Below are 19,901 nucleotides of genomic sequence, written 5' to 3'. Positions count from 1 at the left end.
CAATGCTACATTGGTAAAATATTATTATTCAAATAATGGTATGTTGGAACGTTGTTAATTTTTCAACAATGCTACATTGGTAAAATATTATTATTCAAATAATGGTATGTTGGAACGTTGTTAATTTTTCAACAATGCTACATTGGTATTATTACTCTCGTTATGTTACCTTTAGTGTTATTAAAGTTTCATACTTTGGATAAATGAAGAGCTATAAAGATATATTTTCAAAACGGGACCAGTACCCGAGTACTTTCGAACTTAATAGTACAGTGTTTAGAAGGTCAACTGTGGTGGCGCCACTGATTGATTTAATTAAAATATGTTATTAATGTAAGAAATATGTTGATGAAGGTACTTAATTGTAAAATCTACAAAAATGACTATATAAGGTAAAGAAGAGGTAGCTCACTTACCTTTAGTAAGTGGTACTTAACAGGAATGCATATTTAATTAGTTAGCACGCAGGATCATCTTCAAAAGTTGTAACATTTTCAAAATGAGACCAGAAACTCAAGTGCTGTGTGTTAACTATTTTACCTCGAGCTATTACTACTCTGTCAAAATTAAGCTTTGGGACACTAGGAAAGTAACTGCACGTTTATTAACCGAATCTTCAATAACAATCTTGTTACAACTACTTGCATGTCATAGATTGGGTAAAAGTAGGACTAATAGTACATGGAGTCATCTGTCTGGTACCACCTTCTTTACGGTATTTGTTACAACTACTTGAATGTCATAGATCGATTTAAAGGAGGACTAATAGTACATGGAATCATCAGTCTGGTACCACCTTCTTTACGGTATTTCTTACAATTACTTGAATGTCATACATCGGTTAAAAGGAGAACTAATAGTACATGGAATCATCAGTCTGGTACCACCTTCTTTACGGTATTTGTTAAAACTACTTGAATGTCATAGATCGGTTAAAAGTAGGACTAATAGTACATGGAGTCATCTGTCTGGTGCCACCTTCTTTACGGTATTTGTTACAATTACTTGAATATCATAGATCGGTTAAAAGTAGGACTAATAGTACATGGAATCATCTGTCTGGTACCACCTTCTTTACGGTATTTGTTACAACTACTTGAATGTCATAGATCGGTTAAAAGTAGGACTAATAGTACATGGAGTCATCTGTCTGGTGCCACCTTCTTTACGGTATTTGTTACAATTACTTGAAAACATAGATCGGTTAAAATGAGGACTAATAGTACATGGAATCATCTGTCTGGTGCCACCTTCTTTACGGTATTTGTCACAATTACTTGAATATCATAGATCGGTTAAAAGTAGGACTAATAGTACATGGAATCATCTGTCTGGTACCACCTTCTTTACGGTATTTGTTACAACTACTTGAATGTCATAGATCGATTTAAAGGAGGACTAATAGTATATGGAATCATCAGTCTGGTACCACCTTCTTTACGGTATTTGTTACAACTACTTGAATGTCATAGATCGGTTAAAAGTAGGACTAATAGTACATGGAGTCATCTGTCTGGTGCCACCTTCTTTACGGTATTTGTTACAATTACTTGAATATCATAGATCGGTTAAAAGTAGGACTAACAGTACATGGAATCATCTGTCTGTTACCACCTTCTTTACGGTATTTGTTACAACTACTTGAATGTCAGAGATCGGTTAAAAGTAGGACTAATAGTACATGGAATCATCAGTCTGGTACCACCTTCTTTACGGTATTTCTTACAATTACTTGAATGTCATACATCGGTTAAAAGGAGAACTAATAGTACATGGAATCATCAGTCTGGTACCACCTTCTTTACGGTATTTGTTACAATTACTTGAATATCATAGATCGGTTAAAAGTAGGACCAATAGTACATGGAATCATCTGTCTGTTACCACCTTCTTTACGGTATTTGTTACAACTACTTGAATGTCAGAGATCGGTTAAAAGTAGGACTAATAGTACATGGAGTCATCTGTCTGGTGCCACCTTCTTTACGATATTTGTTACAATTACTTGAATATCATAGATCGGTTAAAAGTAGGACTAATAGTACATGGAGTCATCTGTCTGGTACCACCTTCTTTACGGTATTTGTTACAACTACTTGAATGTCATAGATCGATTTAAAGGAGGACTAATAGTATATGGAATCATCAGTCTGGTACCACCTTGTTTACGGTATTTGTTACAACTACTTGAATGTCATAGATCGGTTAAAAGTAGGACTAATAGTACATGGAATCATCTGTCTGGTACCACCTTCTTTACGGTATTTGTTACAATTACTTGAATATCATAGATCGGTTAAAAGTAGGACTAATAGTACATGGAATCATCTGTCTGTTACCACCTTCTTTACGGTATTTGTTACAACTACTTGAATGTCATAGATCGATTAAAAGGAGGACTAATTGTACATGGAATCATCTGTCTGGTACCACCTTCTTTACGGTATTTGTTACAACTACTTGAATGTCATAGATCGGTTAAAAGTAGGACCAATAGTACATGGAGTCATCTGTCTGGTGCCACCGTCTTTACGGTATTTGTTACAATTACTTGAATATCATAGATCGGTTAAAAGTAGGACTAATAGTACATGGAATCATCTGTCTGTTACCACCTTCTTTACGGTATTTGTTACAACTACTTGAATGTCATAGATCGGTTAAAAGTAGGACTAATAGTACATGGAGTCATCTGTCTGGTGCCACCTTCTTTACGGTATTTGTTACAACTACTTGAATGTCATAGATCGATTTAAATGAGGACTAATAGTACATGGAATCATCTGTCTGTTACCACCTTCTTTACGGTATTTGTTACAACTACTTGAATGTCATAGATCGGTTAAAAGTAGGACTAATAGTACATGGAGTCATCTGTCTGGTGCCACCTTCTTTACGGTATTTGTTACAATTACTTGAATATCATAGATCGGTTAAAAGTAGGACTAATAGTACATGGAGTCATCTGTCTGGTACCACCTTCTTTACGGTATTTGTTACAACTACTTGAATGTCATAGATCGATTTAAAGGAGGACTAATAGTACATGGAATCATCAGTCTGGTACCACCTTCTTTACGGTATTTGTTACAACTACTTGAATGTCATAGATCGATTAAAAGGAGGACTAATAGTACGTGGAATCATCAGTCTGGTACCACCTTCTTTATGGTATTTGTTACAACTACTTGAATGTCATAGATTGATTAAAAGGAGGACTAATTGTACATGGAATTATCTGTCTGGTACCACCTTTTTTACGGAATTTGTTACAATTACTTGAATATCATAGATCGGTTAAAAGGAGAACTAATAGTACATGGAATCATCTGTCTGTTACCACCTTCTTTACGGTATTTGTTACAACTACTTGAATGTCATAGATCGATTAAAAGGAGGACTAATTGTACATGGAATCATCTGTCTGGTACCACCTTCTTTACGGTATTTGTTACAACTACTTGAATGTCATAGATCGGTTAAAAGTAGGACCAATAGTACATGGAGTCATCTGTCTGGTGCCACCGTCTTTACGGTATTTGTTACAATTACTTGAATATCATAGATCGGTTAAAAGTAGGACTAATAGTACATGGAATCATCTGTCTGTTACCACCTTCTTTACGGTATTTGTTACAATTACTTGAATATCATAGATCGGTTAAAAGTAGGACTAATAGTACATGGAGTCATCTGTCTGGTACCACCTTCTTTACGGTATTTGTTACAACTACTTGAATGTCATAGATCGATTTAAATGAGGACTAATAGTACATGGAATCATCTGTCTGTTACCACCTTCTTTACGGTATTTGTTACAACTACTTGAATGTCATAGATCGGTTAAAAGTAGGACTAATAGTACATGGAGTCATCTGTCTGGTGCCACCTTCTTTACGGTATTTGTTACAATTACTTGAATATCATAGATCGGTTAAAAGTAGGACTAATAGTACATGGAGTCATCTGTCTGGTACCACCTTCTTTACGGTATTTGTTACAACTACTTGAATGTCATAGATCGATTTAAAGGAGGACTAATAGTACATGGAATCATCAGTCTGGTACCACCTTCTTTACGGTATTTGTTACAACTACTTGAATGTCATAGATCGATTAAAAGGAGGACTAATAGTACGTGGAATCATCAGTCTGGTACCACCTTCTTTATGGTATTTGTTACAACTACTTGAATGTCATAGATTGATTAAAAGGAGGACTAATTGTACATGGAATTATCTGTCTGGTACCACCTTTTTTACGGAATTTGTTACAATTACTTGAATGTCATAGATCGGTTAAAAGGAGAACTAATAGTACATGGAATCATCTGTCTGGTACCACCTTCTTTACGGTATTTGTTACAATTACTTGAATGTCATAGATCGGTTAAAAGGAGAACTAATAGTACATGGAATCATCTGTCTGGTACCACCTTTTTACGGTATTTGTTACAGTCCTTTTTGTTCAGACATGATTCATTAGACATTCCAATAAAAGCGAAGAATTCAATATTTAGTAATAATATTGCCTTCAGCTATGGTATATAAATCAAAATAGTGACATGCTAAATCATTCTGATCAAGTTTATTAATAGATATTTTAAAGTTAACTCTGTCATTTTACAGGAATCCAAAATTCCAACCTACCAGAAGATGTGGGAAACTATGGCCAAGGTTCCCACCGTTTTTACCAAGTCAAACTCTGAAGGGGTCGAGCGGGTCCTCCTAGGAAACTACGCATTCTTGATGGAGTCAGCCTCTATTGAGTACAGAGTAGAGCGAAACTGTAATCTGACACAGATAGGAGGACTTCTGGATTCCAAGGGATATGGAATAGCAACTCCAAAGGGTAAGATTTACTTATGTAATAAAAGGATAAATGGATTTCAGAAAAAATATGCAATCTTTGTTGAATCAGTTTCCATTCTATCAGAGAAGACAAAACTGTAATGTGACACAGATAGGACTTATGGATTCCAAGAGTTATTAGAATAGTAAATATAAAAGGTAATCTAAATAAAACTGCAAACAGTTTGTTCAACACCATGAATTATTTCATTATTTAAAAACAATAATGAGTATAGTTATTGTCATATGTAAGTATATTTACATTTAGAAATTAAACTTGCTTTCACAGTTGTTGTGTAAAATACTCTACCTATATATATATATATATATATGAACACACATATATATATTGATAATTCAAGGTTCTTTAATGACGTAAGGATTTGAAAATCAGTATATAACTATTATAGATCGATGTTGACAATATTTGTATGTAGTGTCAGAAGCTATAGAATGAATTCAGTTAGATAGTACTGGTGAAATACTTTCAATTTTAGAGTTTAATAAACTCGAAGGTTGAGTCATTCATTTCATAACTGGTTTTTCACGTTTTAATAATAACGTAACAATTGATGTAAGTTTTAGATATGCAAGTAGGATGTATTGTTTTTATCGACATGAGAATTCATTACATTGTTAATTTCAAGTAAACAACTGTTGAGAACAAGTCTCTGAAAACAGTCTTTTTCTATTTCATAGACGTAATGAGAAGTGAAATAGATTAAAACATTGAATTCAAAAATAAAATTAAAATATTTCAGTTTTGAGAAAGGTTCAAATAAAAACATGTCGCAAACCAAACTATCATTCCCAGGCCTATTAACTTAAAACATAAACTGTATGTTTCATATATGAATGTAAAATATTAAAACAACAATTATTAGAGAAGACTAGAGTAACATCATCAGTTTACGGTGTAAGAGACATTTTCTCACCACCTTGTGACATCAGTGATTGAACACCACATTAATTGTATATTAATGCATAAGATATAAGTTTTCTTACCACCTTGTGACATCAGTGATTGAAACCCACATTAATTGTATATTAATACATAATATATAGGTTTTATTACCACTGTGTGACATCAGTGATTGAACACCACATTAATTGTATATTATTACATAAGATATAGGTTTTATTACCACTCTGTGACATCAGTGATTGAAACCCACATTAATTGTATATTAATACATAAGATATAGGTTTTATTACCACTTTGTGACATCAGTGATTGAAACCCACATTAATTGTATATTAATGCAAAAGATATAGGTTTTCTTACCACCTTGTGACATCAGTGATTGAAACCCACATTAATTGTATATTAATGCATACGATATAGGTTTTATTACCACTTTGTGACATCAGTGATTGAACATCACATTAATTGTATATTAATACATAAGATATATGTTTTCTTACCACTTTGTGACATCAGTGATTGAAACCCACATTAATTATATCTTAATACATAAGACATAAGTTTTCTCACCACCTTGTGACATTAGTGATTGAACGTCACATTAATTGTATATTAATACATAAGATATAGGTTTTATTACCACTTTGTGACATCAGTGATTGAACACCACATTAATTGTATATTAATGCATAAGATATAGGTTTTCTTACCACCTTGTTACATCAGTGATTGAAACCCACATTAATTGTATATTAATACATGAGATTAATATTATATTAATAATATTATTGTATATTAATATTAGGCTTAACGTTTATATCTTATTAAAGTGTTAATAATTGAAGCTATGATTTGCCAACATGAAATGAACGTTTGTAGTATAACGACTGTTGTTATAAATAGTTTATATGTCAGACATATGTCATATGTTTTTCTACAGGTTCTATATATAGAACCCCTTTATCCAATGGTATTCATCTTTAATACTTTTACAGGTTCTATATATAGAACGCCTTTATCCAGTGGTATTCTCAAGCTCCAAGAGAGTGGTATATTGCATGTTCTCAAAGAAAGGTGGTGGAAACAAAAGAAAGGAGGTGGACAGTGTGTTGAGTCTAAGAAAGGCTCCAGTTCTGTTCGAGAGTTAGGCCTAGCCAATGTTGGAGGCGTATTTGTGGTGCTTTTAGGAGGACTTGCGATCGCAACTGTTGTAGCTGTCCTTGAATTTTTTGGAAGACAAAAAAATGGCAAGCGAGGACAGAGTAAGAATTTTACATTTAGTAGTTTTAATGTGGCACAGCGGGATAACATCTGTGGTGGGCAGAGTACATATAGCCCTTTGTTTAGCTTTGTGCTCGATTCAAACAAACCAAACCGTTTGACGACAAAAACAACTTTAATTTGTATTTATTATATGACGTTATACGAGAAACATGTATATATATATTATTGTAAGGCGTTGTACAAAAAATTTACAAACACACTATTATAAACACACAAACATGTTTGTTTATTATTGTCAGGCATTGCACAACAATGTTTTATGTGTATTACTGTGAGGCATTTGACGACAAACATGTTTATGTTCTGTTTCATTGCACTAGATGATAAACTTGTGTATGTGTTATTCAACGTTAGACAATAGATTTGTATATAAATTACTATAAGGCCTTTCACGACATGTCTGTTACTATAAGGCGTTTCACGACATGTCTGTTATTATAAGGTGTTTCACGACAGTTTTATGTGTGTTATTATAAGACGTTTCACGACAGTTTTATGTGTGTTATTATAAGGCGTTTCACGACATGTCTGTTATTATAAGACGTTTCACGACAGTTTTATGTGTGTTATTATAAGGCGTTTCACGACAGTTTTATGTGTGTTATTATAAGGTGTTTCACGACAGTTTTATGTGTGTTATTATAAGGCGTTTCACGACAGTTTTATGTGTGTTATTATAAGGCGTTTCACGACAGTTTTATGTGTGTTATTATAAGGCGTTTCACGACAGTTTTATGTGTGTTATTTATAAGGCGTGGCACGAAAAACTTATAATAATAATTTATAATTTTGATAACAACGTTTTCTCAAAGTTTTTTCTTTATTTGTTCTTAATCGCAAAGCTACACAATGGAATACTGCTATGAAAACTATAGACAGCTAACGTTATAGGCCTACAGACGTCAGGTTATGCAAGAGGATTTTATAAAAGATCAATTGTAATCTCAAAGGATTCTATTAATCAGACGATAGAACACGATAATCACCAACAATAGATGGAGCCACTAGGTTTATTCCTCAGGTTTTGTTAAAAGAAAAAAAAACAAATAAATAAATATGCTATTATTGTACACAAGATAAAACTGTTATGTCTCATGCTATAAAATAACTTATACCTATGGATTGTAGAAAGTGATTACTATATTTCTTTGGCCACGAACGTCTTCGGTTAATGGTAATAATGCATATGTTAATTTCACAACATAAAACTGAAATCTACATTGATAACGAAAACGAAAACCACATCCGCTAAAAACAACTTGAATCACTCACATGGTATACATAACTAGCTTGAAAACGAACCCATGTAATATCCCAACGTAGTTATTACTAGGTGAAATAAACAACCACTGTATCTCAACATATTATTACTTGCTCAGATGAAGAACCAATATATGCTACAGTAGAGATTATGTTATTACTACTACCTCAGTTAAATAGCTAGTTACACTAGTGTCAGATTGGAATTATTACTAGCCCAGTTATATACCTACAGTAGTGTCAGAATGGTATTGTTACTTGCCCAGTTATATAGCTACCCTAGTGTCAGATTGGTATTGTTACGAGCCCGGTTATATTGCTACACTAGTGTCAGAATAGTATTGTCACTAGACCAGTTATATAGCTACACTGGTGTCAGAATGGTATTGTTACTAGCCCAGTTATATTGCTACACTAATGTCAGAATGGTATTGTCACTAGACCAATTATATAGCTACACTAGTGTCAGATTGGTATTGTTACTAGCCCGGTTTTATAGCTACACTAGTGTCAGATTGGTATTGTTACTAGACCAGTTATATAACTACATTAGTGTCAGATTGGTATTGTTACTAGCCCGGTTTTATAGCTACACTAGTGTCAGAACGGCATTGTTACTAGCCCAGTTATATAACTACATTAGTGTCAGAATAGTATTGTCACTAGACCAGTTATATAGCTACACTAGTGTCAGAATGGTATTGTTACTAGCCCGGTTATATAGCTATACAAATGTCAGAATGGTATTGTCACTAGCCCAGTTATGAAGCTACAATAGTGTCAGAACGGCATTGTTATTAGCCCAGTTATATAGCTACATTATTGTCAGAATGGTATTGTTACTAGCCCGGTTATATAGCTACACTAGTGTCAGAATAGTATTGTTATTAGCCCGATTATATAGCTACAATAATGTCAGAACGGCATTGTTACTAGCCCAGTTATATAGCTACACTATTGTCAAAATGGTATTGTTACTAACCCGGTTATATAGCTACACTAGTGTCAGAATGGTATTGTTATTAGCCCAGTTATATAGCTACACTATTGTCAGAATGGTATTGTTACTAGCCCGGTTATATAGCTACACTAGTGTCAGAATAGTATTGTTACTAGCCCGGTTATATAGCTACACTAGTGTCAGAATGGAATTGTTACTAGCCCGGTTATATAGCTACAATAGTGTCAGAATGGTATTGTTACTAGCCCGGTTATATAGCTACAATAGTGTCAGAATGGTATTGTTACTAACCCAGTTATATAGCTACAATAGTGTCAGAATGGTATTGTTACTAACCCAGTAATATAGCTACAATAGTGTCAGAATGGTATTGTTACTAACCCAGTTATATAGCTACAATAGTGTCAGAATGGTATTGTTACTAACCCAGTTATATAGCTACAATAGTGTCAGAATGGTATTGTTACTAGCCCGGTTATATAGCTACAATAGTGTCAGAATGGTATTGTTACTAACCCAGTTATATAGCTACAATAGTGTCAGAATGGTATTGTTACTAGCCCGGTTATATAGCTACAATAGTGTCAGAATGGTATTGTTACTAACCCAGTTATATAGCTACACTAGTGTCAGAATGGTATTACTACTAGCTTAGTTGAATATTGTGTATTTTATTAGCTCACTGCTTATTAGTATGTTTTTCCTTCTGTAATATTAGTTATAACTTCAACCTTGATGCGACCTGACTTAATAGATTAATCACCTTTGTTTGTACTGAAACATGTTAACATCTGTAAAACATTGATTGAATCAGTTTTACTTCATTGTTGTTAACAGTTGTAAATCATGGGCGTCATTAATTTTTACTTTTCTCCAAATAACATGCTTGGAACTGAGACTATTCTAAATGATTTTTAGAACACCAGATGTAGCTGAATACTCTTCTAGTTTTTATTTTCTTCCTACGTAAATTTATTCCACACAATAGTCATTTTCGTGAAAGGGAACCGTTTCACAACCACTTTCCTTGTAATGTTTCTATTTCCTGTTTGTTTGTGAAGGTTTTGTCTCGTTTTTAGTTATTAACCTCACGTATGTTATCTGTGTTTGTTCAAGGTTAGGAAAGTTGTATTTCTTCAATGTATTTTCTGTTTCACTTTCATCAATTCTTCACCTATAAGGAATAATAAAAATAAACATACCATAAGAGGCATGCTATAGTGAGAAACATACAAGTAAGATTATTGTTTTATATCCGTCCTATAAGGAATAATAAAAATAAACATACCATAAGAGGCATGCTATAGTGAGAAACATACAAGTAAGATTATTGTTTTATATCCGTCCTATAAGGAATAATAAAAATAAACATACCATAAGAGGCATGCTATAGTGAGAAACATACAAGTAAGATTATTGTTTTATATCCGTCTTATTAGGAATAACAAAAATAAAGATACCATAAGAGGCATGCTATAGTGAGAAATATACAAGTAAGATATTGTTTTATATCCGTCCTATAAGGAATAATAAAAATAAACATACCATAAGAGGCATGCTATAGTGAGAAACATACAAGTAAGATTATTGTTTTATATCCGTCCTATAAGGAATAATAAAAATAAACATACCATAAGAGGCATGCTATAGTGAGAAACATACAAGTAAGATTATTGTTTTATATCCGTCCTTTTTGGAATAATAAAAATAAACATACTATAAGAAGCATGCTATAGTGAGAAATATACAAGTAAGATATTGTTTTATATGCGTCCTATTAGGAATAAAAAAAATATTTATTTGATGACGAGAAACCTAAATGAAATAAAATATATTTCAGACCGGGTGGTATGGGTATTTACATTTGTATTGTTAAGGAGAGAACAATGTTTCGACCTTTCTATGTCATCAAGAGATTAAGAAACCTGAGATGAAAAATACTTATTACAGAGATCTGAACACCTTTTGTCAGTGGTGTTATATACAGTCTATTGTTTGTGGATTTACACAAATTTACCGAAACCTATAAAACTAAAAAATGATTGAATAGTGTAATTCGACATCACACAAAACCAACAAAGAAAACTACACTCTAAAAATAAAGAGTGACCACTGACTTTTGAACTTTTCAAAACTGTTCAGGTTATTGGATTTCTATTGTTTTATACGTTTGGAAACATTATCAACTTTTTTTCCTTCAGCATTCTCTATGACAGATCTTGTCCAGAAAATTAGTGAAATACGTAAGAACTTCAACCTTTAAAAATTCACAATAATTTATTGCATAAAGTTCAAAGTAAAATATAGAATTAAAACTCTACACGTTTCGGTTGAAAAAATTGTACCATCTTGAGAATACTAAAAGTAACGCAGGTAATTTTAGTTTTCGTACCAGAAAGTTAAACCAAATGCAGCGTCATAGCATTATGTATTGTTTTCATACCAGAATGCTATACCGAATATAGCGTCATAGCATTATGTGTAGTTTTCATACCAGAAGGCTATACCAAATATAGCGTCATAGCATTAAATGTTGTTTTCATACCAGAAGGCTATACCAAATATAGCGTCATAGCATTATGTGTAGTTTTCATACCAGAAGGCTATACCAAATATAGCGTCGTAGCATTAAATTTTGTTTTCATACCAGAATGCTATACCAAATATAGCGTCATAGCATTATGTGTAGTTTTCATACCAGAAGGCTATACCAAATATAGCGTCATAGCATTATGTGTTGTTTTCATACCACAAGGCTATACCAAATATAGCGTCATAGCATTATGTGTAGTTTTCATACCAGAATGCTATACCAAATATAGCGTCATAGCATTATGTGTAGTTTTCATACCAGAAGGCTATACCAAATATAGCGTCATAGCATTATGTGTAGTTTTCATACCAGAAGGCTGTACCAAATATAGCGTCATAGCATTATGTGTAGTTTTCATACCAGAAGGCTATACCAAATATAGCGTCATAGCATTATGTGTAGTTTTCATACCAGAAGGCTATACCAAATATAGCGTCATAGCATTATGTGTAGTTTTCATACCAGAAGGCTATACCAAATATAGCGTCATAGCATTAAATGTAGTTTTCATACCAGAAGGCTATACCAAATATAGCGTCATAGCATTATGTGTAGTTTTCATACCAGAAGGCTATACCAAATATAGCGTCATAGCATTATGTGTAGTTTTCATACCAAAAGGCTATACCAAATATACCGTCATAGCATTGTGTGTAGTTTTCATACCAGAAGGCTATACCAAATATAGCGTCATAGCATTATGTGTAGTTTTCATACCAGAAGGCTATACCAAATATAGCGTCATAGCATTATGTGTAGTTTTTATACCAGAAGGCTATACCGAATGTAGCGTCATAGCATTATGTGTAGTTTTCATACCAGAAGGCTGTACCAAATATAGCGTCATAGCATTATGTGTAGTTTTCATACCAGAAGGCTATACCAAATATAGCGTCATAGCATTATGTGTAGTTTTCATACCAGAAGGCTATACCAAATATAGCGTCATAGCATTATGTGTAGTTTTCATACCAGAAGGCTATACCAAATATAGCGTCATAGCATTAAATGTAGTTTTCATACCAGAAGGCTATACCAAATATAGCGTCATAGCATTATGTGTAGTTTTCATACCAGAAGGCTATACCAAATATAGCGTCATAGCATTATGTGTAGTTTTCATACCAAAAGGCTATACCAAATATACCGTCATAGCATTGTGTGTAGTTTTCATACCAGAAGGCTATACCAAATATAGCGTCATAGCATTATGTGTAGTTTTCATACCAGAAGGCTATACCAAATATAGCGTCATAGCATTATCTGTAGTTTTTATACCAGAAGGCTATACCGAATGTAGCGTCATAGCATTAAATGTAGTTTTCATACCAGATGGCTATACCAAATATAGCGTCATAGCATTAAATGTAGTTTTCATACCAGAAGGCTATACCAAATATAGCGTCATAGCATTATGTGTAGTTTTCATACCAGAAGGCTATACCAAATATAGCGTCATAGCATTAAATGTAGTTTTCATACCAGAAGGCTATACCAAATATAGCGTCATAGCATTATATGAAACGTGTATTTTGATGTTTCGTATACTGTGTGAGGTAATCCATTACACAATACTAGTATTATCCAATCGGAATAATGCAACTATAATTCTGTTTTTTGTGTCTGTACGAAACTGAAAATTTTCTGCGATTTTCCTGGTGTTTCAGAGATGGTGGAAATTGTTCCAACGAAACCTGTATAGTTTTAATTCTATATGTTACTTTCAACTTTATATAATAGATTATTGCACTGTTTAAACACAGAATTTCTTACCTATTTTTAAATTTTTTTCTTATTCAACTAATTTTTCATATTTATTTTTTATTGGCTATATGTGATGTGATACTCACAGGTATCGAAACCCACTTTTTCTCGATATAAGCTTCCAGAGTCCCCGCTGAGCAATTAAAGGAGGGAAATATGGCATATAAAAGAACACTAAACTTTTTTTCAATTTAGTTTTATCACGCGGTGAGTAAATAGCCTCATATTTGTTTTGTTCTGATTGAGCAGTTTTTGTATATATAATGAATTACTTTCCACTGCTTGTATTCGGTTGAGGAATAATTCGTGAGCGTTTTTCAAGTTAACAAAATATATTCATAAATGAAACGCTTTCGCAAAATATTTCATGTCATTTGGTAGATAATTTTTTGCTCTAATAGATGGTGTGTTTGATTTTTATATGTCTTTAATTTTTGCTTTCATTTTCAGCTCATTAAATGGAATGTCAAGTGGACAAAATCGAGCATTTTCGACACCATCTGCTTTTCGTATTTAATTTCTTGCAATTTCGTTTAAAACAATGCATACTATATACCTAGGTATAACATGAAATAAAGTATCGTAATAAATGTTTTGGGTGTAATGTGTTCATGCATTGAAGTATTGTATAGTCTTGCATGTAATGCTTGAATGAAATTATTTAAAAACGCTCACTAATTATTCCTCAACCTAATATATATTACGAAACAACGAAATTCGTGTCTTAAATTAAAATACAGTGCCAAGTTTGGCATAGCCTGGGAATTAGGGAGCTCGAATAGCAAACTGAGTGTCGTGAATTCGAATCCCCTTCACCGGACATTCTCGTCCTTTCAGACGTGAAGACATATTTTAACGGTCAATCCCAATATTCTCTAGTAATAGAGTAACCCTAAAGTTGGCAGTAAGTAGCATTGAATGACTGCCTTTCTATTAGTCTATTACCACTAAAGTAGAGACACCTAACATATAGCAACCTCGAGCAGCTATGTACGAAATTCGAAACAAAACAAAGATATGGTGCTCTGGTAAAACTTTGAAATTCTCTTTTTTTCTTTTTTTATAACACTGTATTAATCTAATGAAAAGTTGAAAACCACATTTTATATAACACTGTATTAATCTAATGAAACGTTGAAAACCACATTTTATATAACACTGTATTAATCTAATGAAACGTTGAAAACCACATTTTATATAACACTGTATTAATCTAATGAAACGTTGAAAACCACATTTTATATAACACTGTATTAATCTAATGAAACGTTGAAAACCACATTTTATATAACACTGTATTAATCTAATGAAACGTTGAAAACCACATTTTATATAACACTGTAGTAATCTAGTGAAACGTTGAAACCACATTTTATATAGTACTGTATCTAATGAAACGTTGAAAACCACATTTTATATAACACTGTAGCAATCTAGTGAAACGTTGAAAACCACATTTTATATAGCACTGTATTAATCTAATGAAACGTTGAAAACCACATTTTATATAACACTGTAGTAATCTAGTGAAACGTTGAAACCACATTTTATATAGTACTGTATTAATCTAATGAGACGTTGAAAACCACATTTTATATAACACTGTATTAATCTAATGAAACGTTGAAAACCACATTTTATATAACACTGTATTAATCTAATGAAACGTTGAAAACCACATTTTATATAACACTGTATTAATCTAATGAAACGTTGAAAACCACATTTTATATAACACTGTATTAATCTAATGAAACGTTGAAAACCACATTTTATATAGTACTGTATCTAATGAAACGTTGAAAACCACATTTTATATAACACTGTAGCAATCTAGTGAAACGTTGAAAACCACATTTTATATAGCACTGTATTAATCTAATGAAACGTTGAAAACCACATTTTATATAACACTGTAGTAATCTAGTGAAACGTTGAAACCACATTTTATATAGTACTGTATTAATCTAATGAGACGTTGAAAACCACATTTTATATAACACTGTAGTAATCTAGTGAAACGTTGAAACCACATTCTATATAGTATGTATTAATCTAATAAAAGGTTGAAAACCACATTTTATATAGCACTGTATTAATCTAGTGAAAGGTTGAAAACCACATTTTATATAACACTGTATTAATCTAATAAAAGGTTGAAAACCACATTTTATATAGCACTGTATTAATCTAATGAAACGTTGAAAACCACATTTTATATAACACTGTAGTAATCTAGTGAAACGTTGAAACCACATTTTATATAGTACTGTATCTAATGAAACGTTGAAAACCACATTTTATATAACACTGTAGCAATCTAGTGAAACGTTGAAAACCACATTTTATATAGCACTGTATTAATCTAATGAAACGTTGAAAACCACATTTTATATAACACTGTAGTAATCTAGTGAAACGTTGAAACCACATTTTATATAGTACTGTATTAATCTAATGAGACGTTGAAAACCACATTTTATATAACACTGTAGTAATCTAGTGAAACGTTGAAACCACATTCTATATAGTATGTATTAATCTAATAAAAGGTTGAAAACCACATTTTATATAGCACTGTATTAATCTAGTGAAAGGTTGAAAACCACATTTTATATAACACTGTATTAATCTAATGAAAGGTTGAAAACCACATTTTATATAACACTGTAGTAATCTAGTGAAACGTTGAAACCACATTTTATATAGTACTGTATCTAATGAAACGTTGAAAACCACATTTTATATAACACTGTAGCAATCTAGTGAAACGTTGAAAACCACATTTTATATAGCACTTTATTAATCTAATGAAACGTTGAAAACCACATTTTATATAACACTGTATTAATCTAATGAACGGTTGAAAACCACATTTTATGTAGTACTGTATTAATCTAATGAAAGGTTGAAAGCCACATTTTATATAACACTGTATTAATCTAATGAACGGTTGAAAACCACATTTTATATAACACTGTATTAATCTAATGAACGGTTGAAAACCACATTTTATATAACACTGTATTAATCTAGTGAAAGTTTGAAAACCACATTTTATATAACACTGTATTAATCTAATGAAAGGTTGAAAACCACATTTTATATAATACTGTATTAATCTAATGAACGGTTGAAAACCACATTTTATATAACACTGTATTAATCTAGTGAAAGTTTGAAAACCACATTTTATATAACACTGTATTAATCTAGTGAAAAGTTGAAAACCACATTTTATATAACACTGTATTAATCTAATGAAAGGTTGAAAACCACATTTTATATAACACTGTATTAATCTAGTGAAAAGTTGAAAACCACATTTTATATAACACTGTATTAATCTAATGAAAGGTTAAAAACCACATTTTATATAACACTGTATTAATCTAATGAAAGGTTGAAAACCACATTTTATATAACACTGTATTAATCTAGTGAAAAGTTGAAAACCACATTTTATATAACACTGTATTAATCTAGTGAAAAGTTGAAAACCACATTTTATATAGCACTGTATTAATCTAATGAAAGGTTGAAAACCACATTTTATATAACACTGTATTAATCTAATGAAAGGTTGAAAACCACATTTTATATAACACTGTATTAATCTAGTGAAAAGTTGAAAACCACATTTTATATAACACTGTATTAATCTAGTGAAAAGTTGAAAACCACATTTTATATAACACTGTAGTTATTTCTTCCATTACAGGAACCTATTTGCAAGGAGATGTTAAAGGAAATGAAGTTTGCCTTATCTTGTCGGAGTTCCACGAAAACAGTCGCTCGAAAACCTGAGCTCACAAATAATGGTGATTTCCCACACATATCCTCAGTACCGAACTTCAGTACTGTATATTCTTAAACTGAGTCCCCATAAAGTGTCCCGCTAGTTTTGTCCCTATTTCGCGAATGCTCAAAGTATCATTGAAAAGGGCAGTAACTGTGAGGGGGATTTTTACTGTCATGGAATTCATGTTTTAAGACACGTTTTGAGAATGAACACTATATTTCACAATAAAATAAGATTGTCACTTATGTAGACACATGTACACACAAATGTGTGTGTGTGTGTGTTTATAAAGTGTTCGGGGTGTTCACACGTTGGTAAATATCTTAAGATCATTATTGGTAAGGTGTGCTCAGGCTAGTAGGTATCCTGATAGGGTTAATGTCGAGTGCATTTAGTTGTGCTTGAATGGGCAAATATCCTAATATGGTTAATGTTAGTGTATTTGGGTGTGCTCTAGTTGACAGATATTCTGATATGGTTAATGTTAGTGTATTTGGGTGTGCTCTAGTTGACAGATATCCTGATATGGTTAATGTTTAGTGTATTTGAGTGTGGTCGAGTTGACAGATATTCTGATATGGTTAACGTAGAGTGTATTTGGGTGTGCTCTAGTTGACAGATATTCTGATATGGTTAACGCAGAGTGTATTTGGGTGTGTTCTAGTTGACAGATATCCTGATATGGCTAATGTTTAGTGTATTTGGGTGTGCTCTAGTAGACAGATATCCTGATATGGCTAATGTTTAGTGTATTTGGGTGTGGTCGAGTTGACAGATATTTTGATATGGTTAACGTAGAGTGTATTTGGGTGTGCTCTAGTTGACAGATATTCTGATATGGTTAATGTTTAGTGTATTTGGGTGTGCTCTAGTTGACAGATATCCTGATATGGCTAATGTTTAGTGTATTTGGGTGTGGTCGAGTTGACAGATATTCTGATATGGTTAACGTAGAGTGTATTTGGGTGTGCTCTAGTTGACAGATATCCTGATATGGCTAATGTTTAGTGTATTTGGGTGTGGTCGAGTTGACAGATATTCTGCTATGGTTAATTAACGTAGAGTGTATTTGGGTGTGCTCTAGTTGACAGATATCCTGATATGGCTAATGTTTAGTGTATTTGGGTGTGCTCTAGTTGACAGATATCCTGATATGGTTAACGTAGAGTGTATTTGGGTGTGCTCTAGTTGACAGATATCCTGATATGGCTAATGTTTAGTGTATTTGGGTGTGCTCTAGTTGACAGATATCCTTGTATGGTTAATGTTGAGGTTTGTTTTTGTGTGAGTAAGTTGAACTCAGAGGTCAAGGAGTGTAAAACAATAAAACCACCAACAAATGTTAACACTAATATTTTAAAATTTATAATAAGATAGAAACCTAAGTGTATCATCAATAACAAACGTTACGTGACGTCATCAATGATTCAGAATTTTGAAAATATTTTTTCGGTTCTTGCATGGAAAACAGCGTTCATATTTCTTATTTGTTTGTTATCTTGCTGTCTCGGTTTGGTTTTGAAATCTACTTTAAACTGTTTATGTGTTGTGACAATGACTCTATGTTTGGGGTGAAAATGCCTTGAAACTTGTCTGTACACCACTAAACTAAAATATTGTGAGAGTTACAATATATTTCGGATGAGAACGCCTTGATATCTGACTGTGTACAATTGAACTGAAAGAGTGCTGTGAAAAGTGCAATATACTGGTAAAAGAGAACCTCAAAGTCTTCAATAATTAAATGTGTTAATGTGATACAATAAACACTTTTCTTCAAACTCCAGGTAATTATAAAAGAACTTATTTATTTTAACAAACTTTTCACCTTTGTGGCTTCTTTAGGGTAAGTACATACAATACAATTGTGGCTTCTTTAGGGTTAGTACATACAATACAATTGTGGCTTCTTTAGGGTTAGTACATATAATAAAATTGTGGCTTCTTTAGGGTTAGTACATACAATACAATTGTTAGTGCTGTAGTTGTCCGTTTGGTTCACGAATGATGATTTCTTGACACCATCTTCTAACATCTACACACCATCATGTTACCTCATTGATACCACCTTACTTGATAACACCTTCACTTCTCGCTACATACAACTTTGACACCACCTTTTTGCAACATTGAACCATCTAGTTATAACTGCGATATTCCCTATCTATATCCCTCACACCTTATTATCGTTTGTTATAGAGACAGATTATTCACAATTTATCATCTTTGCTGAGCATAAAATGGCATCATTACGACATTTATAGAATAAATTTTATTTTTCAATACAATTCACGTGTTTAAGGCTCATCCTTACGACACTTATAGAATTTTTTTTTTCTTTTCAATACAATTCACGTGTTTAAGGCTCATCCTAACGACACCTATAGAATAAATTTTACTTTTCAATACAATTCACGTGTTTAAGGCTCATCCTAACGACACCTAATTTCATCATAAATTTT

At 32.5% G+C, this 19,901-nt stretch overlaps 1 protein-coding gene across 1 annotated transcript; it reads left to right on the top strand.

Moving 5' to 3' along the window:
- Positions 1-3,565: 3,565 nt before the first annotated feature.
- LOC143250395 (glutamate receptor ionotropic, kainate 3-like) lies at positions 3,566-19,162 on the top strand. The gene is made up of 3 exons (XM_076500847.1): positions 3,566-4,851; positions 6,771-7,037; positions 17,359-19,162. The coding sequence occupies exons 1-3, from the start codon at positions 4,656-4,658 to the stop codon at positions 17,442-17,444; spliced, it is 549 nt and encodes a 182-aa protein (XP_076356962.1). The 5' UTR covers positions 3,566-4,655; the 3' UTR covers positions 17,445-19,162.
- The last annotated feature ends 739 nt before the right edge of the window (positions 19,163-19,901 follow it).

Source organism: Tachypleus tridentatus, chromosome 5, assembly GCF_004210375.1.
Source record: "Tachypleus tridentatus isolate NWPU-2018 chromosome 5, ASM421037v1, whole genome shotgun sequence".
Taxonomy (NCBI): Eukaryota; Metazoa; Arthropoda; class Merostomata; order Xiphosura; family Limulidae; genus Tachypleus; species Tachypleus tridentatus.
This window is presented reverse-complemented; position numbering and strand designations above follow the sequence as displayed.